The sequence below is a fragment of the Felis catus genome, chromosome A1 (genome assembly GCF_018350175.1).
Source record: "Felis catus isolate Fca126 chromosome A1, F.catus_Fca126_mat1.0, whole genome shotgun sequence".
In the NCBI taxonomy this organism is placed as follows: Eukaryota; Metazoa; Chordata; class Mammalia; order Carnivora; family Felidae; genus Felis; species Felis catus.
Window position 1 is genome coordinate 196739313 of NC_058368.1, and position 24748 is coordinate 196764060.

At 51.9% G+C, this 24748-nt stretch overlaps 1 protein-coding gene across 2 annotated transcripts in view; it reads right to left on the reverse strand.

The window, feature by feature from the left end:
* PPARGC1B (PPARG coactivator 1 beta) overlaps positions 1–24187 on the reverse strand; it is a 112566-nt gene extending 88379 nt beyond the window's left edge. The window contains exon 1 of one of the 2 annotated variants that reach the window (XM_045036997.1): positions 24036–24187. In XM_045036997.1, the coding sequence (XP_044892932.1) occupies positions 24036–24113 (78 nt within the window). In that variant the 5' untranslated portion in view covers positions 24114–24187. The remainder of the gene's footprint in view (positions 1–24035) is intronic. The other variant, XM_011286128.4, reaches the window with a different exon arrangement.
* Between the last annotated feature and the right edge of the window lie 561 nt (positions 24188–24748).

Sequence of the window (24748 nt, forward strand, 5' to 3'; positions counted from 1 at the left end):
ATCCTTACGCTGGACTTCCCTTTCCATGCTGCTCACGTTCAACTCTGCTCAGCAGCCGCCTAAGGCCGGTGACTTTCACTGTCCTGGCCACCAAGCCCTCCTCCCTCCTCACCTGCTTCCCCAGTGGCGGCTGCGGCATACTCCAGGCACCAGGACCCGCACGCACTCCAGCAGGGAGAGACAGTTGTTTCTCCCTTTTACAAAGAAAGAAAGAGGCAAACGGGACTCAGTTGAGTCTCCTGAGGTTGTGAGTAAGACCGAACCGGCTAAGACAGAAGAAACCACAAAATAATCTCAAGCCACATTACCTCCATGAGAAACATTACCTGCCGTCACCAAAACAGTCAGTTAAAAAACTTGAGGCCGGGGCGCCTGGGTGGCGCAGTCGGTTAAGCGTCCGACTTCAGCCAGGTCACAATCTCACGGTCCGTGAGTTCGAGCCCCGCGTCGGGCTCTGGGCTGATGGCTCGGAGCCTGGAGCCTGTTTCCGATTCTGTGTCTCCCTCTCTCTCTGCCCCTCCCCCGTTCATGCTCTGTCTCTCTCTGTCCCAAAAATAAATAAAAACGTTGGAAAAAAAAAATTAAAAAAAAAAAAAAAACTTAAGGCCATGGAAAACGCCTTCTATAAACCTTAATAAAGATTAATAAGTCCTTAATAAAAATATATTAGCCAATATAACGCCATGAAAAAGTCACGGACAATAAGATCTGATTTTTTTTTTTTTAAGGAAAAACGTACAGGGGAAGAAAGAAGAAAAGGCATGTTCATGGTGGTCGCTTCTAGAGAGTGAAATTAGGTGTGGTTTCTATTTCCTTTTGAAGCGTGTGTCCATTTCTTCAATTTTCAATCTTCAAATTTTCTTCAATAAAGATGTAATTCGTTCATAATAAAAAATCTTACACAAACTTTTGTGTTACACTTAAAAAACAAAACAGGAGAGGCGTCTGGGTGGCTCAGTCAGTTAAGCATCCGACTTTGGCTCAGGTCATGGTCTCACAGTTTGTGGGTTCGAGCCCCACATCGGGCTCTGTGCTTACAGTGCGGAGCCTGCTTCGGATTCTCTCTCTCCGCTCCTCCCCCACTTGTGCACACTCTCTCTCAAAATAAATACACTTTTAAAAAATTTTTAAAAACTTAGAACAAAAATAAAAAACAAAGCAGTTACCCCCTACGTGAACCAAAGGAATTGTGAATGTGTAAAATTAATGGCCCGTTCTTTGATTAATTACATCTGCTTTAAAGTAAAAATTGGAAGTAAAATGCAAAAACTGTATAGTTCTTAAATATCTGTTGAATTTTTTTTTAAAGCAGGATATAAATTCACAGCAGAAACACAAAATGCCATTGAACCTGGAAAGAAAAGGTGCAAGAACATACATGGGCAGAACAGGCCTGAGGTCAGCTTTGAATCCCATGGCAGTGAGCTCCCAGATAGGACCCCTGCTCCCAAAAGGCAGCACCGGGCCTGGCACATGACCACACAGGAGATCCCGCATGGATCAGATCCCTCAAGCAGGTCCCGCTACTTGTGTTTTGAGGTGTATTTCACAACGGTAACTGACATGCAGCTTCAGTGACAAGTAGAATCATAACGGTGATGATGTACGCAATGCACAGGTCTGTTTCCTTCTCATCCCCGTGGACCCTAAGCTCTAAGACAATGGGGACAGACTGTCCTGTTGAGTCTGTGCTCCTAGCACCCAATGCAGAAACTGACAGGGTTCCATAATGAACAAATGAATAAATATATGACTGAATAGGTGAATGAACGAATGGATGAATGAACGGATGAGTAAGTGAATTCTGACCTAGAATAAGGGGCGAATTATCTGGCCAGACAGAGTCCACCCTGCAGAGATACAGGAGTTGGCCGAGTGACCTTCAGCCTTACCACAAGCTCTGCCCTCACAAGGCCAACAGTGGCTGCCGATGACCACAGACAGTACACGCATGGGATGGAGGGATGAAGGTCCTGGTATAAGGGGGCAAGAAGAAGAGGTTCCTACCACCCAGGCTATTGCTACGAAGAGATTAATCCAGGACAGAAAATAACCCAAGCTGCCCACCTGGCCTTTTTTTAGAACATAAACCCCCGGGGCACCAGGACTCCCTCCCAGAGCAGTGGTGTCCCTGGGAGTCCAGGGCCTCCACATTATTCCCTGTCACTTCAGCTCTGTTACCAGTGGCTCCAGCCAGCCCAGCCCCCAGAAAAGCCTTGCTGGTTTCTCTGCATCGTGACCCTGCCCTGGGCCCAGATATTCCAATTCTAAGAACCTCCCTCTTATGAAGCAACCCAATTAGCTCCCTGACCTCAGTTCTCTGCAACTCCCTGCGCAGCCGGGCGTTAAATCGCAGATCCAGGAGTGGAAATTGACTTTGCCGATGGTGGCTGTGGGCGCTGACACCATTAGGTGGCGAGCCGGCGAGGGAGCCCTCATCTGTTAGGAGGGCACTGCCAGAGCTGCTCTGAATCCAGGAATGCCTCCATTCTGCCACTTCCGAAGGCCTTGTGGACCCTACTCATTCCAAACTAGTGCGGAAGCTCCAGCGACAGCCTAAAATGCATTTACTCACTCACCTCCCCCAGCCGGACACAGCGATCCCCTCAGGCGAGGCCAGCTCTGATTTAAAACGAGCTCATGGTCTGCTCTGAAAAGATGCTCATATATGCCAGATCTCTTGACATAGACGCCCCCCGCCCCCCCTCCTTGGATCCTGTCCACACAGTCAGACGAGTGTTCTGTGAGCGACAAACCCTGCCACACAAGACCTTTGCCCTTGCTGCCCCTAACTGCCTAGAACACCTTTTTTTCCAGAAACCTGCTTTCTTTCTGATTTCTCTGTCATCCCACAGGGGCTTCCAGACCACTCTTTCTCATGGAGCTCACGGACACCCCATCACATGTCCTTGTCTTACGGATTCTCTTCTCAGGGCTTATCCTCAGCTGAAGTCACCTTGTTGTCTGCCACCCTGTGCCCAGCTCCCTGTGGGCAGGACTGGGCTCGTAGCTGTGTCCCCAGGCTCAAGCACACAAGAAATGAACTTAAACATAAGTTGGATGAGAGGGAAACATCCCACGGCCGAACAACGAATGAAGCAACGAGACCCAGGCTGAGGGGTCAGGAAGCCAGGTCCAGTCTTGGTGGGATATCAAACAAGCCACTGGACCACAAGGCTACAGCTGCTCAGTCCTTGTGGGGGGGAACGAGGGTGGCAGACTGAGTCAAGTTCCCTAAGGTTATGGAAAAGGAGCATCTCACAGGAAGTAAGTCATGTGCAGAGTCTATAGGGGCAGGGAAAACCCCCAGGTCCCCTTGGAGTGTGTGTCCTAGAGCTTCTAGATAGAGGCCAGGCAGAATCTAGTGACAGTGACCAGACTGTGCAGCTGTTACTATGACCAAGAACAACAATGAGCATAAGCAAGAATCTAGGACATAAACTCCCCCAGGCCAGGGACCCTGCTTCTTTTCTGCTATACCCCCAACATCTGGGCCAGCACTGGCACATACAGGCACTTGAGTAGGGTTGTGTTGTTTTTCATAACTTGTTTTTTACAAATGCCTCCTACGTGGTAAGTACTTGGTATTCAAAGTCCACCGATTCTCCAAATCACAAAGCTTTGTGGCTAGGACTCCCATGATGACCTCAGAGATGTGAAGTAAGATGTCCTACCAACAAGGCAGGGCAGAACAAGGCCTTGACCCCAGGGTGTCAGGCGCCAGAGCCCGGTTCCCTGCTTACCCGGCCGCCACGCCTCCTGCAAAGCCAAACAACGATAATGACACCATTTACCAAGTCCCATCATGTGCCAGACGGGCAGGGCGCTACCACTGTGGTCGCAGTAATCCCTTCCAGCAGCCCTCTGCCCTCCACAGAGAAGGTAACTACGGCCCAAAAGGGTAACATCACCTGGTGCAGAGGCTGCAGCTAACAGCTGGCAGAAGTGGGGTCCGATCTAGAGATTTCTCAGTTCTGAAGTACAGCCTCCTGGGGTTCAGCCACACTGCACTCCCATGGAAGGGAGAGGCTGTCACGGAAGCTGGGATAATTTACTATAAAAATCAGAATGCTCTCAAAGAAACGACACGTTGCCCATGGCTCCTGCTACAGCGAGACAACTCAGGACCCCACTCCTAGTCAGGCCTGCCTCTGACTTAGGACTCTGGGAGGTTCATTCTCTCTGGGCCTCAGTTTCCCCACATGTTTAACCAGGTGACGAGCCTCTGGAGCTCTAGGAATCCCAACTCTATCGCTCCCTTGAACTTTAGTAAATATTAATGCAGTATTATGTTTTTACAGCTTTCCACAGTTTATAAAACACTTTTACATTGATGACCTCACCCATCCAATAACCCACCTGTGGAACGAACATCCTGACTTACAGAGTGGGAAACAGTGACTCAGAGAGTTTAGGTGACTCAGCCAAGGTCACACAGCGGGTAGGTAACAGGACTAGGATCTGGATCCCGGCCCTACCTAGTCCAGTAGGCTTTTTCCTCCAACTGGGCTGCCTGCTGGAGGAAGGTTGGGGCCCCAGAAGATGCCAGGGTATTGGAAGGGAAAGTAAGGAAAAACAAGCATACCCCGAAAAAATCAGTAAGAAAAGAATTAACAACACAGTAGGCAGTTCTTTGGAGATGAAACACAAGCGACCCTTAACCAGGAAGGAAAGTCTGCAAATTAAAGCTCCAAAGAAACACCAGAGTAACAGAGATCAAAAAAATTTAATACCACGCCGTGTTGGTGAAGGTGTTGAAGAAGCAAGCGGTTCTCGTGCATTTCTGTGGAAATGTAAAACTGATCAAATGCCATCAAAGGGACTGTGGCAGTCGCCATCAACACTGTAAACGCACACACCCTTTCACTGGACAACTGCCCCAGGAGGTATTTTTCCTACACATCTGCCACACACGTGCAAAATGACACAAGATGTCCACTGCCTGGTTTATCTCTGGAAGAACATGTTGGAAGTTGGTGGTGGGGGGGCGCCTGGGTGGCTCAGTAGTTGAGCGTCCGACTGCGGCTCCGACTTGTTGAGTTCGAGCCCCACGTCAGGCTCTGTGCTGACAGCTCAGAGCCCGGAGCCTGCTTCAGATTCTGTGTCTCCCTCTCTCTCTGCCCCTCCCCGGCTCGTGCTCTGTCGCTCTCTCGCTCTCAAAAATAAACATGAAAAAAACCTTTTTTTTTAATAATAAAATTAAAAATTAAAAAAATATAAAAATACAAAAAGAAACGCACACTTAGATAGATACGACATACATTGTGTGGACTAAGAGCCAAACCTCAGGAGTGGTCAAAGCCTGAAGCACAATGGCCCACGGTCATGTGAAATACTTGGAGGTGGTCAGATATTGTCCAAAGGTGGTACTACCTGAGTGAAAACAATAGCAGCTGCTGTGGGGGCCTTGTATCTGTTTATGACCCTACAGCTTGCAATTAGCTTTGAAACCCACGATATGTGCGTTTTCACAGCAGAGCAGGGACTGTTCCCATTTATGAAAGGCTGAAAGAGGTCACATGGTGGGTGACGGCTACACCAGGACTGGAGCTGAGGTTCTCTCCCTGTCAAGGTCACAGGCAGAAATCAGCTCACAAATGTCAGCGGGGAGGCAGGGAAAGTGTGCCCAAGCAGGGCAACTTTTGGCTGGAGGTGGGACCTACAGTGTTATTTTAAAGAAAGAAAAAAAAAAAAAAAAAAGCACTGTTTTTGACTGGTTATTTCTGGGTGCTGGATTATTTTCTGTTTTCTGTTTGGCCCATTTGTATTCTCTCAAATTTCAATAAATTAATATCTGCCACTTATTCATAACAAGAAAATATATTTATATAAAAAAACAAAATGGATAATCTGCTACTTCGTTGAAAGGCACTGAAACATCCCAAACTGTTAAAGAATGGCTGTTTCTTTTTTTTTTTAATGTTTATTTATTTTGAAAGACAGAGAGTGAGAGCAAGGGAGGAGAAGAGAGAGAGAATCCCAAGCAGTTTCTGTGCTGTCAGCACGGAGCCCTATGTGGGGCCCGAACCCAGAAAGTGTGAGATCGTGACCTGAGCCGAAATCAAGAGTCGGACGCTCAACCGACTGAGCCACTCAGATGCCCCAAAAATGGTTGATTCTTAAGGGTAAGAGAGTATATAGGATGGGGGGGGGTAACCTCACTTTTTTTGACTTATTAGTTCCAAACATTGGAAATTTTTAAACTACTATTTAAAAACACTTTCTAGTAAAAAAAAAAAATTAATTCATGTTCATTTTAAATACCTAAGTATATATATTGCATATGTGGAAACAACAACTAAAATCTAAAATGAAAGAAAGAATTCAAGGCAGTAAGTCATCTCTCGAAAACATTCTGGGGTTAATGGCAAATTATAGAGCAGTTAAACAAACATCTGAGTTATAGTAATGTAAAACTGTTGTTTTAAAAATCTCATCGTTTTTAGCTTCCTCTATCACCCGAAAAAACTGCTTTGAAATTAACTCGCTCCGTGAGGCTCAGAACAGACTTCCCCTGGATGCAGGCAGATCCCATCTCCCAGGCTGAAGCGGGGCCAGGCTGCCTGCGCGGGCACCCACCACGTACACATGGACCTGCCTGTCAGGCGTAGTCGCCTAATCCATGCGGCTGCAAAATCCAGCAGCTGGCGAGGGCCCGAGGGGGTTGGGTAGCTCCGGTGTTGAATTGCCTGTTGGCCACATGGTATGGTAAGTGTGGTCACTCTTTTTCCACTTGATGTGAGCTTTCCTTAAATAATTGCAGACCTCGTGGTTGCACCCGGCAGGAGCTCTGCGTGAAAGGCACCGGGGCCCGAGGATGGCCATCTGAGCCTCAGAGAGCACCCACGGCCGAGTCTGCAGACTCCCACAGTATCTCAGAGCTCACTGACACCTTCCCTCCCCTACTGAAGTATTTCTTCGCTGAAACAGCGAGGACTGAAAGACAGTCTTAAAGATTACAAAATGATTCAAGATGGATAACACAGCACTGTAGGAAAAAAAAGGAAGAAATCAATTTTAGGTATAATCCGCAGAGGATTTTGAATAATTTGCTCCTTTAAAAAAAAAAAAAAAAAAAAAAAAACCTGGCCCGAAGTTCCTAAATTGCGCCCAATCTTTCCACCCCCATGAGTGACTTATCCCAATGTTCCGTGATTCACCGGGGAGGTTGGAAATCGGGGATTCTCTTGCCTAGAGTTCCTCCTCTGCCTTCTCCTCCTTCCAAACCCACTCACTGCAGGCACATGATCCCACGACAAATTTCTTCCAACTTGGAGTTCAAAGAGAAGTCAGCACCTGTCACCGGGAAAGGGGACACAACCTGGAAAGTAAGAACCTGCGACGGGCTTTGCTCACTGGATGGAGGGAAGTGATGTCGCCCAACTGAGATGTGAGAGTTATCTGGCTCCCTCCGGCTCCAGTAACTTACCTCCCTTTCCCTCCAGCACCTGGCGGTTCCGCCCCAAGCAGACAGCCCCCACAGTGGAATAATAATGAGTCACCAATGGCAGAGATGAGAGAGTTGGGGAAAGCCAGAGCCCAGAGAGAAGGCCAGACTTGTCCAAGATCACACAGCAAAGAGGGACAAGGGACAGGCAGGACCGGAACCCAGATCTTCTTCCCAGGCTCCCAAGGATAATGCTGCCACCACCATGGGACTCGGTCCTCAGAGCAGCTACAAACTTCTCTAAACAACTCTCTTCCCTAACTCTAACTCAGAGGGATCAGTGGAAATTACACTTTTCAGGGGGAGTTGCAGTTCTTGCAAAATCACACAATGGAAGGATGTCACAACCTCAAGAAGACTGGGGATCGCTGCTCCAAGGAGAATTCGAAATGATCCTGGGAACTCAGTCTGAGATAAGGCAGTGACAGGAATGACTGAGAGGCCCTTTCCAAGGCTACCCCATCTTGACCAGGTGGGTCTTGTGCCCCTCTCCAGGTCCACTTTCCACTTGGGGGCAAGGGGTGGCGGGGGGGGGGGCATAAGTCTCACATTCCTACCAAGTTCCCGCAACAGTGACCTTATTGGGCAAGACATTTCAACACGCCTGGCCTCGGGTTCTTCATCTGTAAAATGGAAATGAAAATCCTCCTGAGGACACGAATTATGGATGTGGAACGCGCTGAGAATCTCAGAGAAACGTGCTAAAAGGGGTAACAGTGGTGGCAAGAGGAATAACAATAGTTAGACCACGGCCAACACCTATCATTATCGTCACTGCATTTACTCTGTAAAGCTACCAACCCTTCCCCTGTCCGGCAAGGACCTGGTGGGTGGACGGGGCCTGCTGCTTTATTGGGCAAAGGCCTTCAGTCAGGAATGCAGGTGAGAAGCTGTGCCCCAGCCTTGTGTCTCCATGTCTAGGGCCTGCACAGATCACAGGGTGATGACACTCACCCACCCTGCCTGTGAGGCCCGGGGAAAACCTAGTCACCCTCCCGAAGACCTCCCCACTCCCCTGAGCAGCCTCCAGCTAGCTTTCCAGGCTGGAAATCTCAGCGCTCCTCCTTGTATCTCTTCCAGATACTCAGACCATCCTCTACGTCCTTCACCCTCACGGGAATCCTGGGAGCAGCGCAAACCCTCCATCCTGGGGCGGGAGCTCCCGTCTCCCCTGAGTCACTCACGGCTCGTTCACCAGCCACAGGACAAACAGGGCCTTGTGACAGGCCGGTCTCTCCCTGCGATGCCCTTCCCCACCATGTCAGCCAGCTCCAGCTCACCTCTCCACACGCCGTCTGCTACACAGGCTGTCTGGACACTCCCTCTGCACCGGCCACTTTCCATGGCCATCTGCAGATGGGTTCTTCCCGGGCCAAGGAGCAGGGCTTGTGCAAATCTGCAATCCTCGCTTCCCACACCCAGGGAGTGACTGCTGCGTGGACAGAAAAAGGAAGAGGCACCAAATGCTAACCTACAGTCTGTAATTCATGGGGTCTTCCAGTCTCCTCCACCAATGTGTCATCAAAGCAAGCAGTCACTGATTGTAACTATTGCTAATAACAACACCCAGGCACAGCACTCTCTTCAAACATTATTATCTTCTCGTTTCAACCGCCCACTGAAATACTGATTATTATCCCATTTCAGGTAAGGAAACTGAGACCCAGGCAGACTAAGTAACACGCTCGAAGTCACTCAGCTGCTAAAGATCCTAGACTCAGACTCTGGCCGAAAGCTCTAGTCTTAACTAACCTCTATCCAAGCCTGCCTTGTGCTGGCCCTCGAAATCCAGACCCCAGGCTAACGTCTACCACTGGAGCCAGCTGACAGCTCCCCTTCCCTCGCTGTCCCACAACTGGATCCCTGAAAACTTACCGCGAGGTCACCTGAGCAAAGGAGACCTTTCTCCTCATTCTGGAGTGGAATTTAAATCTCCCTCCTCCCCCTCACGCTTTTCACTTCATCCTTGAGCCCATCCTGCTCTCCCCAGGGCTTGATCCACTAATCTGGGCCAACTCTGGCTCGAGGGAGAGGAATCTTGGGCAAAACATCACCACTGCCCTCTAGGCCCACCTGCTACAGTGGCCAGCTTACAGACCACCCCACCCCCACCCCCAGAGGTGGGAGACCGCCACATTCCTGCTGGTGGCTGGGCTGCAAAGTACAAAGCAGGCGGCCACATCCTCGGCCACTAGGACAAAGGGCAAGTGCTGGAGAAGTTGAAGGCCCAGGGTGCTGCTGAGCACGACACGGGGCCGTACCCACGCAACAAGGAAGGGCTGTTGCCCAACCCTGGGGAGAAGGTGGCATGAGGTCCCCGGGACACTGGGGTATGATTCCTGGGGGACAGGTCCCTGGTCACACCTGCCTGCTGGGCCCCAGATGGGGGGCTGGTCAGTAAAGAAGCCATATCCTCCCGGTCCACCACTCACCCTCTGAGCCTTGAGTCCCTCACCTGCAGAATGGGGCTTTATCTCCGGGGGCTGCCAGGAGAATGAAGCGAGCTCACCCCAGTGGCCAGTACAGATTAAGGGCTCAAAGCAAATTCATTCATTCATTCATTCGTTCATTCAAGAAACATTCAGGGGCGCCTGGGTGGCTCGGTTAGTTAAGCATCTGACTTCGACTCAGGTCACGATCTCACAGTTGAGTTCGAGCCCCGTGTCCGGCTCTGTGCTGACAGCTCAGAGCCTGGAGCCTGCTTCGGATTCTGTGTCTCCCTGTTTCTTTGCTCCTCCCCTGCTCACACTCTGTCTCTGTCTCTCAAAACTGAATAAATGTTAAAGAAGAAAAGGAAGGAAGGAAGGAAGGAAGGAAGGAAGGAAGGAAGGAAGGAAGGAAGGAAGGAAGGAAGGAAGGAAGATTCAGTGAAGGCCAATCACGTGCTGGGCCCTGGGCTAGGTGCTAGGGATACAGTGGAAACCACTCGGGCAATATACAGGCCTTGTGGAGCCTTTCATTCCCACGGGGGCAACAGGCAACCAACGAGGTACAAATTCAGAAACATGAGCGTATTTGGGAATGGTATGTGCCTTAGAGAAAAGACAATATGGTGCTGGGATAGAAAGGGGTCAGGGCAGGAAGGTCAGGGAAAGCCTTCATGAGGACATGTCTCAGCAGATCTGGAGGAGGAAAGGGAACAGCAAACCATGATGCCTGGGAAGAGCATTTCTGAAAGAGGGAACAGCACGTGCAAAGGCCTCACTACACTAACTTGAAGACTATTTTCGTGATCACTTGAGCCACACCCTGTCCACTCCATAGAAGCGGCACATACAGCTGGGAGGACAGTGAGCTGGGCATCCGGAGAACAGGGTTCTAATCCCCTGGCTTCCCCTAAACCACCACATGGCTTGGGACCATGACCAACAGACACCCTTTGATCTGTAAGGGTCCCGATAAACCCAACGATCCCTGATCTGAGGATCTGTAAATGGCTTGCATTCCCTCAAGCTCCTTCCTTTTCCCCTCTTCCAATCCACCCACCTCTTGAAGTAATCATGATTTCCCCCAACCCCCCCCCCCCGAGTGGCCCCGTAAGTGAGGAGGCGGCTGAGGATCAAGGAAGACAGATAGAGAGATGAAGGCAATAGCTGACAACTGATCTGCTGCACTCTCTCGGTTCCATTTCCCCATCTATAAAATGGGAATAGTACCCCCTGCCCCTGCTGACAACACAGAACTGATGTGAAGATCGAGTGGAAATGCCACATAAGGAAGCTACCCTGCTTTATACAGAAGGGGCTTCTATCTGCTTCTGGGTCTTTTCTATCCTACGTGCTACCCTGTGTTCTGGACTAAGGCAGAAAGGACAGAGAGGGGAGGGAATGACCGAGTTAATGCCAGATACTCTACGAACAGTATCTGATTGTTCAAGACCAAAGCAGGGTGCCATGAGAGGGAGCCTTCTAAAAACACAGAAGCTTAAGGGCCGGCTCTCAAAGATTCTCATTCACTGAGTCTGGGACAGCCCCAGACGTGTAATTATTATTGTTTTAATTACACAGTTGATTCCGATATGCACTCATGGTTGAGAATCACTGATTAGTTCTACCAACCCTGGAAGGTAGGACATATCAGTATTCCCATCTGGGAGCTGGGTAACTAGAGCACAGAGCGGCTGTCTAACTCCTTGGATCACACAGCTAAGATCTGAACCAGACAGTTTGCTCTCATTAATCACGAGGCTACACATTTTTTTTTTTTTTTTTTAGGTTTTATTTTTAAGTAATCTCTACGCCCAACGTGGGGCTCGACCTCACAACCCCGAGATCAAGAGTCGCATGCTCTAGAGACTGAGCCAGCCAGGTGCCCCAGGGCTACACAATTTCTTGAGGCCAGTCATACAGACTCCCACTGCATCTATACATACATACTCCTGTGCAGCCCTAAAAATACAAAAACCAACACCTCACATTCACAGTTCAACTGTTAAAGTTAACTGCATTAACTTTCAGAGAAACTTCTATGGCAGGACCGACTCCTTATTCACTTGGCATTATTGGGGAATAACGTGTGTTCACAGAAGGCAAGTTTGTAGGTAACTTTGGAACTTTTCCTGCTTCTGATCGACTTCCTGTTTTAGGTGGTTAATGCCGAATTGTACTTCACTCTTCGTTGCTTCCTCGAACAGAGAACACTGGAGAGAATATACCTCTCCTTGGGAAAATTTCTGTCTCTATGGCCCATTAACTTTGTAACTTCTGTAAGGTGTATTCCGGAACGATAGGCCTCCTTGTCCCTTTACCAAAAGGCTCCCAGTTAACCGCCCAGAAACATATCCACGTGTTTCTACCTCTGATAGAACCCTGTCCCCCACCCCCAACCTGTCCCATGCCTGCACAGACACACACTAACTGAACTGGCTTACTGCTACTGAAGTCATGAGGTGTGGACAGGACTTCCAGGCTTGTAAGAATGGTGTGTAAACTAAGAGTGAGTTGGTCCAGGGGCGCCTGGGTGGCTCCGTCGGTTGAGCGTCCGACTTCGGCTCAGGTCACGATCTCACGGTCCGTGAGTTCGAGCCCCGCATCGGGCTCTGGGCTGATGGCTCAGAGCCTGGAGCCTGCTTCCCATTCTGTGTCTCCCTCTCTCTCTGACCCTCCCCGTTCATGCTCTGTCTCTCTCTGTCTCAAAAATAAATAAACGTTAAAAAAAAATTAAAAAAATAATAATAATAAAAAAATAAATAAATAAAAATTAAAAAAATAAAAAAAGAGTGAGTTGGTCCTGAGCAGGAAGGGTGGGGCGGGGGTGGTGGTGATACTATGCAGAACAGGGTCTTGAGTGGATTCTGTGCAAGGCAAGATTGACACCACGTGGAGTTAATTGTCCCAGGCTACAGAGTGTGGTCACTGGACCCTGAGGGCTCCCTCTCTCCTTTTCCTGCCTGAATTTCCCCCTTTCTTCCTCCAGAGTGGAGGCCAGTCTGCCCGATTCCTCTGGAATAAGCAGACGGGCAATGGCCAGAAGGCCCAAAGGAAGGTGCTGGTTTCGATCTCTTTGGAAGGTGTGGAAATATTAGACCAGACACCTCCCTGCAACCACAGAGACTCCTGAAGCCCTGAGCCCCTCCACAGTGGGGCCAGAGCAATGCCCTGTAACAGACTGGATTCCAGCAGTGGTTTAACGTTCTACAAAGACATGTCCACTGCAGATGCGTTCTGATAGCGGGGTTCTGGAGGCTCCAAAAAATGTTTGTCTTTGATTCCTTTGTGTGCAAGTCCTATCTTGGAGACAAGGGCAGCAAGCCCCTTGTGAAGACGGGTACAACTCCCCCAGTCCCCTCGCCCACACACCCCAACATAGTTCCAAGCAGAGAAGGGGCCTCTGGGGCCAAGCAAATGGTTGGTGAATTTCCTGAAAGCTCAAATAGCATTTGTTCAGACAGTCAGTCAACAAACATCTTTTGAGGGCCTATATTGTACCTGCGTCTGGTAAGGCACTGGGGGATCTGATGGTGAACCAGCTTGATGAGGTCCCTTTCCTTAGGGATCTCCGGTCCTGAGTGGGTAGAGGAGAGAACAGTGAAGAATAAACACATAAACAAAGGTTATCACAAGCTGGGACCAGAATTTTGCATTTAACAAGGCTCTAGGGAAAGCCAGGGGTGGGGACAAACCTTGCACACAGTGGGCCCTGAATAAATGGATGTCTACTCTTCATACAAATCCTCCCCCAAAGCAACTCCTCTTCCGCACCCCTGTCTCAGCTATAGGGATGCCACTGAGGCCCCTGCACTCTGGGCCTTCTCTCTCACATCCCACTCACTTCCACTTAGCACCCCCCCCCCCTTTGCTGAAGCCAAGTGCAGATGCCTCCTTCCTGTAGCCCATCACCCACACTGGAGTCCTTTCTCTATGCTCAGCCAGATTACCCACACTTCGGTGGTTAAGACCAAGTGCTATGAAGCCAGGCAGACCCAGGTTCAAGTCCCAGCCTCGCCACTATCTGCCTGAAGGATGCGGGGCAAGCCACTGAACTTGCAACCTCTGCTTTCTGGTCTGTCGTAGCACCAGACTCACCAGATGGTTGAGGATTAAACAAGATAATGCACCTGAAAGTCCCAGCCTAGAACCTGGTCATTAAGGGTTAGCTGTTTCTACGATTACTGTTATTAATAACAATATTAATGAAAACCTTTGCTGGAGCACCTGGCTGGCTCAGTCAGTAGAGCATGCGACTCTTGATCTCAGGGTCATGTGTTCAAGCCCCACGCTGGGCATGGAGCCTACTAAAAAGAAAAACAACAACAACAGAAAACCTTTGCTGACTCCTCGCTGCATGCCAAGTGCAAAGTCCTGGATGGTCAGAGCTCTCCCCTTTAGCCAGTTTCCCTGTTTTGTTTTGGGGTGACTGGAGGGCAGGGATAAGCTCAGCAGGGTGGTAGAATACACAGTGGGGCAGGGCACATGAGAGGTCTATAATAGACGGGGGGATCACAGAGCAGAAAGGGCCCACTTGCAAGAGGGAGAATTAGATGCGGTGGAACTCACGCTGGGCCTTGAAGGATGCAGCCAGAGGTGGGGAGAGGAGACAGACGCCTCATGCTAGGAGTCCGAGCGGCTGCCTGGCACAGGAAGGAATGGCACCAACACCACAAACTCTGTGGAGTCAGCCTCAGCCTACTCAACTGTAAATTGGGGAGACCGATGGGCACTCCTTCATGGGGTTCCTCAGAGAGTAATGTGACTGTGAATAATTTACATGACTAACTTGGCATAGGACCTGACCGAGGAACCTGAGGCCAGACCGCGAACCCCTGACACCAGGCCCATGTTAAGATTATTATATTGTTCTGTTTCTGCCGCACCAGATCCAGCATGGCATAGTCTCACAGTAGTTGAGGCATAAATTGCTAGAAGGGTAGGCAGGCATTTGAGGCCTTGAATGCCATCACCAGGAGCTCACTTCTGTAGGCTGTGCAGGGTGGACCCGCAGGATGTTTTAAACAGTGGCTGCTGTAGCCTCCGGGATCACGAGCAGCGCGGAGGCCGGGTCATCCGTGGTGTCAAGGAGCCAAGACAGGGCCCTCCTCCCCAGCGTCCTGGGTACCACGCTTCCCGCGAGGAGGCTGAGACCAGAAATAAAGGCTCCAGCAGCCACGTTGCCAAGGCTGTTTGCCATGGCAACCTCAGGGAGCCACTCGTGGGCCGGCTGCCGCAACTGCTCAGGGCTTGGTTTCTAACGTCTCCTCGCTCTCCCTCTGCTAAATGGCTGTGTTCTGCCAGGCAAGCAAGGGAGAAAACACGGCTGCAGGGCTGCTGGGGAACATCCCTCTCAGCCAAGCAGGGCTCGCCCGGCTGAGTTCCCAGACAGTGGGTCCCAGACAGCCGAGCGTCTGCTATCCAGAGCCAGCCCTGCCCATGTAGACAGGAGCTAGGGGTCCTGTCCTGCCTCTGCTAGGTGACCCGAAGCCAGTCTCTGGTCAGCTCCCAGCCTGTTTCCTCACTTCGAGGTAAGGGCACTGAGTAAGATGGTCTGTAAGGCACTCCAGCTCCCCGAAAGCTGTTTTCCACTGGTGTGTTTATACATCCTTGTCATTGTCACCATCCTGGTGGCACCTGTTTGCTGAGTGCTTACTTTATGTCAGGCAATGCTGCGAGCGTTATCCATTCTCTGCTGTAGCTATCCAAAGAAAACACCACGATTCTCCCCAATGGTGTACGTGAGGCTTTGAATGCCATACCCAGGAGCTTGCTTCTACAACTGGGGTCTGAAAGGTTAAGACACTTGCTCAAGTGTCTCATCACACAGCTAGTAAGTGGTAGGCCCCTGATTTTAAACCCTTGGCAGCGAAACTCCAAAGCCGAGAGCTCTTAACCACTACCTGGTTCCTCTCTCTTCAAGTAGCATCTAACTGGATTCAGTTTTCTAAAAGTCAATATTGCGGTCCTTGCTAAGGTTGGGTGGGATTCCTCTTCAGCTCCCTCGGAAGCAGAGGGGGAAGGAAAACATAATACTCTGGAAGAGAAACCTCAGGGCGGCCTCAATGGGATCAAGGCCCCAGAGCTCAGTGGGACGGCAAAAGGCGGGGTCTACACTGGATTTGTCTGTTTTATTACTAACAATGGCTCCTACTCACTGAATATTCCTAAGCATTTTACAGACATCATGTCAACTAGTCCTAAAACCCTCCAAACTATGTGCTACTATCCGTCCCACTTCCCAGGTGAAACACCTGAGGCACAAAGAAGCCTGTGCCAAGGTCACAGGGCTCCCAGAATCAGAGCCCAACCCTAGGGCTCAAGGTCTCTCAGCCACTTAAACAAATAATCGGGGCAAATGTTTGTTTTCTTACCTAAAAGAGGGAGCTGTAATTACAGGCCTTTGGGGATAATTAATCAATGACTTTACCCTCCCATTTGTAAAAGTCTCTCTGGTCTCCTACCCTACTCCTGGGCAGCAAATCTCTCTGCCCTAAAGAGTAGTCAGGGTGGGGGGAAATATTAAAAAAGAAAAAAAGGGCAGGGTGGGGAGCTCAGGAGTCTAGCTGCCATCAGGGGCCTACAGACCCTGTGCCCAGCCCAGCTGTATGCTTCATATCGGACCCTCCCTCAGCCCTGTGAACCCAGGCTTCTGACCCCCCATCGCCACCCCCTGACTCACTCACTGGGTAATCCTTATGAAAGCACCTAATGAAGAAACCCAGGGTTAACTGCTAGGGGCATGGGGGGGCCTTTGGGGTTTAGGAGCTGTAAGAGTAGGAAACAAATGCAGCCCGTCCAGGGGTGGCAGTGGAATGCACCCCAGGATCCCACAGCCACCACAAAGCCCAGCCACCTGGGCAACAGAGTCTCTCTGAGGACTATCCACCTGTCTGTCCCCCAGAGCCAAGACACCCCCTCCCCAAGTTCTGATACTGGAAAAGAATAGGTCTGAGAGTCAGGGACCTGGACCTCTTCCAGCTAAGTGGCTTCTTCTGTGCCTCGCTCCGTATTCCTCTTCTGGAAAAGGCAGGGAAAGAGTGGATGCTCTCCAATGACCCTCCCAAGCATGGCAGGAGAGGACGGGGCTCAGGGGTCAATGTTCAAATCCCAGGCTAGACCCTCACGAGCTGCAAGCCCCTAAGTGACTAACCCAATCCCTGTGCACTTATAAAATGGGGACAACAGAGCCAACGTCACCGTTACTGGGAGAAACCATGTGATAGTACTCAAAAGTCTCTTTTCACAAATACACACTGAAACAGTCACGGACGACAGGATGTGGTGTGTGCGTGGATGAACAAGAATGGCCATGGGTCCAAAATGGCAGAATCAGGCTGATGGGAACATGGGGATTCACCACACCATTCCGTAGCCGGCCCCTTCTGTACGTGTTGGACATTTTCCAGAGTAAAATGTTTAAAACACAAACTTCTCTTCAGAGAACCTGACACGTAATCACATAAAACATTCTTCTGCTCAAAAAAAAAAAAAAAAAAATCATCTACGTAACAGGTAACCGCAAAGCTAGCTCAGGACAAAAATACTATTTCTTGCCCTCCCAGAGCTGTCAACCTAGCGGTAGGGACAGAAACACGCAGACACCAGAGGGACAGTAGGTAGCACCGTCCATGGGAGTGGTAGACTTAAGAGGCTTCCCCTGGAGGACAGGTGTGGGGGTGGGAGGAGCCCGAAGTGCAGGTGGGCTAGGAATACATTTAAACGGTGGGGTGGAGTGATTTCCTAAATGAGTAAACTTAACACGGCCTACATTAGGAAAAAAAAATACCCATTATTTGGTGCTTATTATACGGCACGTAGCGCGTTAGGCGCTTTCAATCCATTTGCATTTGATTTTCATTGACTTCTTGCCACAACTTTATAAGGCAAGTACTCTTTATTGTTATCTTTATACAGGAGGAAACAGGAGTGCAGGGAGGTTACGGGACCCACCAGGGGTCTCACAGCCAGCAACCGGCCAAGGCCAACCCACGGAGGATGAGTGAGTGCAGTGGCCACACCAGGGATGAGCAGCTGTGCCTGGAGAGCGGGGAGAAGGTGGCACCACGACAATGGCATCGGAGCTGGATCTGGAAGGATGAGTATGGAAATGGGAGAAATAGTGGCAGAGGAGATAGACTACACTTCCAGGAAGAAGATTCATGACATACCCTGGGGGAGGGGGAGGGGACACCCATACCGAAAGAGAAAGTAGACGAAGCAGGATAAAGTCAGGGGCCTGGCTCTCCAAGTTCAAGTCCTTGGAGGCCCTTGAACATTTAAACTTGGGGCTTTAGTGTAAAAGTCCTGGGAAGCCACGGGGTGGGGGGTGGGGGGGGCGGCGGGAGGGGATGTGTGAGCGAGGGAATGGCATCAGACGTGCATTCTAGTAACTGCAGGAATCCCATAGTCATGAAAAGACAAGACCCAGACCGGAAGACGGGGAGAGGAACAGAAAGGGCAATCCAATCCAATCCAATTGATTCTACATCAAACGAGAGTCCACAGGACGAGTCCACAGGACCGATGTGAGGCACTGGAGTACCTTGGAGAAGAAACAGCCAATGGGCCTGCTCATTCTCTTCCAAATGACTTTATCTGGGTCTCCTTCACCCTCACATAAGAATTATGTTTCCCTCTTTTGCATACAAAAAGACTGCATGAAGGGGAGTTTGCTTACACTTAATCCTGCCCTTCCAAAGTGCTTCAAAAAGAATTCCAAGTGTTCTGAGCTGCAGGCTGCGACTCATTTTATATACATTATATTATTTGACTCTCAACCCTGGGAGTTAGGGACTACAATCCCCACTTCAGAGATTGAGAAACTGAGGCCTAGAGAAGCAGAGGGCCTGATGAGTTGTCTTCTCTCTCCCTCTCTCTCTCTCTGCAATGTGCCTTCATTCGCTCGAGGTGCTAGAAACACACTGCACAGGAGTCGTCCCTGCCTCTCCCTGCCTCTCCCTGCCTCGGGAGCTTGGAGTCACGTGGTCTGGGAACCTCGCCTCTGATCCTGGCTCTTCTACTCACTCCAAGACAGCGTAGGTAGATTATCTTCAGCAAGCCAGCCAGTTCTCTGAAACTAAAATCCTCATCTGTAAAATGGTAATATAATGGCACCTACCCTTTGTAGACTCTCCCTGAGGACAAAACGCAACAATGCAAAAACAATGCTTGGCAGAGTGCACGGCATCTAAAGGATGCTCCGACAGATGTCGCTGAGGATGATGAAGGAGGAGTTAGCTGTTAGCACTGCAGTGCTCATGTTATGACCTCACTTCTAAGCCCAAGTCCCCATTTGCAAGGCTGCTTCTGACTCAAGCCAGTATTCCTTCTATTATTCCAGAGAGAGAGAGAGAGAGGGAAAAGGGTGACTCATACCCTGGCAATGGTGAAGCTTCTGGCTGGCCTGCAGCAGCTGGGGAGAGGAGAGTCCCAAGGTGAAGGGGAAATATGAGCCCCCCAGGGCCCAGTTGCTGGGCCATTGCCTTTCCTGGCTTTCACAGGCATCCTGATCATTAGTAGCAGCCACGGAGCCCCAGTGAAAGTGGAGCCCTGCCCTCAGGTAAACAAAGCCAGCACACATGTCCCCTTCTGGGCTCAGGTGAGGAAGTTACTCCCCCTGTTCCCACACAGGTGAGGGGTGCGCAAAGGCACCCAGCCAAGGCTGCACTCCAACCTGCCCCTCTAGATGCCTGCAACGTTGACTTGGAAAAGCAGTTAGCCCTGGCATGGGGGGCCATGGAAGCTGGGGGGCTATGGAAGCTGCAACACTGCATACCCAACAGGTGAACACTAAGGAGTTCAAGCCATTTTCCCAAATCTCCATGTGACGGGGCCCCTTCTCAGTACTCAGGTCCAATTTTAGAACACTGAGGGGATAGGACACCAACTGAGAAATGGGCCAAATCATAAACATGACAGTTCACAGAACAGAACCAAAAATGGCCCATCATCATATGGGGGGGGCAGGGGGGAAGCATTACAAGTGAACAAAGAAATGCACGTTAAAACAAAAGGTTAAAAGAATTTATTGATGAACAGACTGGCAAAAATGAAAACCAATTAAAATACCAAGAGTTTTCTGGCTACAGGGAACCAGGCATTCCCACACAATGCTGGTAAGTGTGTAAATCACCACAATCCTTCTAGAAGGCAATCCAGAAATGTGTTTCCCAAACGCCTGCATAGTTCCTTTGACAGAGTAATTTCACTTCTAGGAATTTAAATGAAGGAAAGAAGACATATGCAAAGATATTCATTTCAGCATGGCTTACAAGAACAACAAAAATTGTAAACAACTTAAATGGCTAACAATAAAGGACTCATTAAATACATTTTGGTTCAACCCTCAATGAAATACTATATAACCATTCAGATAGTATGATATTAAGTAGAATATTTATTGATGTGGAAAGACAATCACAGCATATTGTTTGGAGGAGAAAAAAAAAAGCATATTACAACAGCATGATTCCAAGTTACAATTAGGATATAATGAGTGACTCCATTTTTGTGCAAAGATATAATCGATAGGAGTGACTCCATTTTTGTGCAAAAGATACAATCGGTAGGAATCAATAGGAAAGGAAGGTCTGGAAATATATATAAAAATTAACAGGGGTTACCTCTGGGTAAGATTACCTATTTTCAATTTCCTCTTCATGCCTGCCAGTATTTTCTAACAATTCTATAATTGAATATTTTTAAGTGGTAAGAGATTAGACCACATGATTTGTACAGCTCTGACATTTTGGACATCTATCTACGATTGATGTCCCAAGTGACTTCAAACAACCCATATTTAGTGTGGGCTTACTGTGTGGCCTTTAGAGCCTAAGTCATGGCCTATAGCTGTAGCTTTCTGCATTCCTTTCTACCCATACTGACTGCCCAGCTGTCTCAGGGACCGCCTAGGAGCTTCCCCTGTAATTCACGTGCCTAGCCAAGAGCCAAGCAAAGGAATTCAGCACGGTGGCAGGTGCCACGGGGCCACAAAGAGATGAAAGGCACAACTCTAGTTCCAGAATCTTACTGGGCCACAGGACTCACACACAAAATGCTTGGTTGTATCACACAGACTAAGAAAACCAAAAGAGACACAAACCAGAGCAAGCCAGGAAAGGAAGGCCTGCTCGAGAGGGCCATGCAGGAACAGTGGGTGAGGGCACTGGAGGCAAGGGGCACAGGCTGGGCAAAGGTGAAGCCAACCCAAAGTCCTCTGGGATACGTGCCCCAAACCTTTCCAAGAAACTTTCACAATCCTCGGTCTGCAGAATTTCTGAACTTTGGCCCGAATGGGTAAAAGTTAAGTCTCCTAAACACAAGTCCTCCCTCTCTCTAACTCTGGATTAGCCACCAAAGACAAGTCTTTTGGATAAAGACAATAAATTAGCTTTTTATTCGCTTTCCCCACCCCTGGGGGGGGGGGGGTCGGGAATGGAGGGAGGGACAGGGAGGGTCTGGAAGAGGAGAGGGAGTTGCAGGAACAACCAGACATCTCACATGCAAGCAGAGCTCACCCCCACCACCTCGACCTCCTCTTCTCTTGCCTGCAACACCAGCCCCATTTGACAGATGGAGGAAAGGAGGCTCAGAGAGTTCAAATGGCTCGCTCTGGGGTCACCCAGCCAGAGAGTGGGGAAGGCGACTCCACTCAGGCCTTCTGACTCCAAGTCCAGTGCTATTTCGAGGTAACACACAGGACCTGGAGTCAGGAGCCCTGGGTGGCTCTGTCACCCGCTGGCTGCGTGGTCCTGTACAAGCCGCTCACCCCTCGCAGCCTCTAACCCCAACTGTAAAATGAGGAGGCACGCGATGGCCCGCCCAGGTCCTCTTCCGGCCGGGCTCTATGAACCTTCTAGGGGTGGCTGCAAAGCTCCCCTATCAATTACATTTCCCAAGTTGGGCCGGCAAAGATCACCAGAGGAGCCTCTGCCTGTCACGTGGTTAAATAAAAAAAGCAAACGTCCCAGATTAACTTTCACTGCACTGCTTCTGCTGACAGCCGATTACCCAATTTTCTAGTTTCCTTGGGTGAAATATCCCTGCAGGGTAGGCCCACTGCGAGACTAAAGGGCAAATAATGAATTACTGGTGAGCCAAAGAACACTGAAGATGGAGTTAAAACCAGGGTCCAGAACGGACGGTTTTTGCTCTGGGTCCCCGAACGAGTCTCCTGCTATTTCAGGCTTCCATCACCCGAGTCTCAGTCGCGAGGTTTGGAGGCACCCCCAGACAAGTGCAAGGGATGAGGACAGAACTTTCCCGGGGGTAGCTCTGTCCCGCCCGCACCCAGTCCTCCTAGGCCCAGGCTGTCGGCTGGGGCTGGGGAGGGGGGCGGCGGTAACGGGGCGGCGGTGGGGCTGGGGCTGGGATCTGCCTTCCGAGTAGACGTGGGCGCGGGGCGGGCGACGGCGCCCGGTGACCGCCGCGGGAGCTCCACTGCAGTTTCGTCAGAGGTAAAGGTACGCGCCCGGCGCGCGCGGCGTGTGCACACAAACACACACACCCGCGCGCGCAGACCGCTCATCACACACACTACCCACCCCACCCCCGGCCCTAAGAATGCGCGATCACACGCCACCACCCCCTCGGCCCCAGCCCCGAAACCACCCCAGCACGCCCGCCACCGACCACGAGGCCCCGCGGCTCCCTGACGCATGGATGTCTGCAGCGGGCGAGGGTCGGCCTTCTCCCGCGCGCGGCGGGCTTCCTCTCCGCGACACCCCGCCACGCCGCGCCGTCCCAGCCGCCAGCCGGGAGTCGCCGCCCGGAGCTGAACGTCTCGGCTGCTGCGCGTCCCCTCCAAGTCGAGTCTCTCGGCTAGGAGTCAGCTTGCAAGCCTCTCCCCGCCCACCCGGTCCCATGACAGCTGCTGCCGCCCAAAGACAGGCAGATTATAACAAGAAGCAAAGTTTCCCTCTCTCTCCTCCCACCGCCCGCCCCCCCTCCGCCTTCCCCCTCCCTTCCAGTGTTATGCAAAACGAGCCGGCACCGGCGCTCCGACTCCAGGTACCAAACCAGCCCTCGCGAGCCGCGCCCGGTTCCGCCCGGCGGCCCCCTCTCCGCGCCCAGCCGTGCGCCCGCATCCGGGGTCTCATTCTCGCCTCCGCCGCATCCCCAGCCTCCCCGCTACCCGCAGCCGGGCGCCGGGAGAAAAAGCCATAACTATGGGGCCAAACTTTATGCTTGCAACAGGCATGGGGTGGGGAAAACCAAGGAAGGGGTGGGGGGCGCGTACGCCTAGTGCAGGCATTTTCGGTGGCGGCTCGTCCCAGCAGCAGCCGCCCCCCCCCGCTCCCCGTCTCCAAGTCACCAGCTCTCTCGCCTCCCCCCGCCCCGGCACACCAGAGCACCCTCTCCTGTCACGCGCGTGTCGCCGGTGGGGCTCCCAGGCGCAGCCAGAGCCCGGGACGCCGCCTCGCCTTCCCTTCCCCCAGCATCGCCGGGCGCGCACCGGGGCCGCGCGCCGCAGGGGGGACCCAGGCGCCCCCAGACAGCCTTTCCACCCCCATCCTGCCGTGCTTTTCCCCCCGGGGGATCGGCCGGTAGCGAAACCAGGAAGGTGCTATCTCCGGCCGCATGTCCACGTGCCCCGCAGACCCCCTAAGCCCTTAGCCGGCAACCGGCAGGAAACTCTGCGCTGCAGGCGCCGATGGGGAGCCGCGGGGGGCCAGCAGCAGCACTCCGGGCACCCGAGACCGGAGGACCAGGGCACTCGGGGGACCGGGGCAGGCGCCTGAGCCGGGGCCACAAGTCCACGTGAAAGTACGGCAGCAAGTGCCGGCAGTCTGAGGGCGCGCCTCCAGCACCCAGGGCCAGCCTGAGGGTCCCCCACACCTTGGCGCGGCTCCACCTCCCCAAGGAAACGCGGTAACCCCCACTTCTGCCGGCGGGGGGGGGGCAGACTCCAAGCACCCGAGGCCAGACCCTCCCCAGCGGCCGTAGCTCCCCCCACGCTCGGGCTTGCGCGGGGGGAGCCCCCAGCTCCCTACCTCCGAAACAGAGATCCTCTCAGGGTGCAAGGAAAGGGGGGCTCCGCAGCCGGGAACCCCCGATCCCCCCGATGCACCCACCGTCGCCTCCCGGCCTCCGCGGCTGCGACGGCAGCCCCCGCAGCTCAGCACCCCTGGCCCCCGGCCCGCGGCCCCTGCTGGCCGTACCTGCGTGTCGGCGAGATAGTTGAGGAAGAAGGAGGAGAGCTCTTCGTCCAGCAGCGCGCCGCAGTCGTTCCCCGCCATCTTCCAGCCGCGGCTGCAGCGTGCGGCGGAGTCAGCGCCGAGCCGGCCGGGGGGAGGGAGCGAGCGAGCAAGCGAGGGAGGCGGGAGGAGGGAGCGAGGCCGGCGGGAGGCGGAGGGCGGAGCTCAGGGCCCGGCTGCCGCAGGGCCGCTGGCTGCGGGGGCGGGGCCGCGCGGTGCCCGCGCGAGCCGGGGGTCGCGCCCCCACTTTCCTGCGCCACGTCTGGCGCCGGGGTCCTCGCTCGCAGCCCCCGGCCCCGAGGAAAGCGCCCGCAGCCGGGTGACGATGCCCCAGCCAGCGGCCCGGTGCCTGCGCAGCAATGCGGGCAGCCCCCCGCTCCTGCCAGAGCGAATCACGTTGCGTTAGCGCTGGGCGGGTCCTTTGAGACAACCTGCTTCTGCACAGCTGGGGAAACTGAGGCCCGAGAAGGCAGAGGACTTGGTTTGAAGTCACTGTGCATTTCAATAGCAGGAAGACACAGTACATAAGCTCAGGTCCGACTGCCCCAGAGGTTTGAGGTTTTCTGCCTGAGCTGCAAGACCAGAGAGGGAGGAAAACCATAGGTCAGAGGTGGAGAAATCAGGGAAGGCTCCTCAAAGGAGGTGGCCTTTTTTTTTTTTTTCTTTTCCTTGAAAAA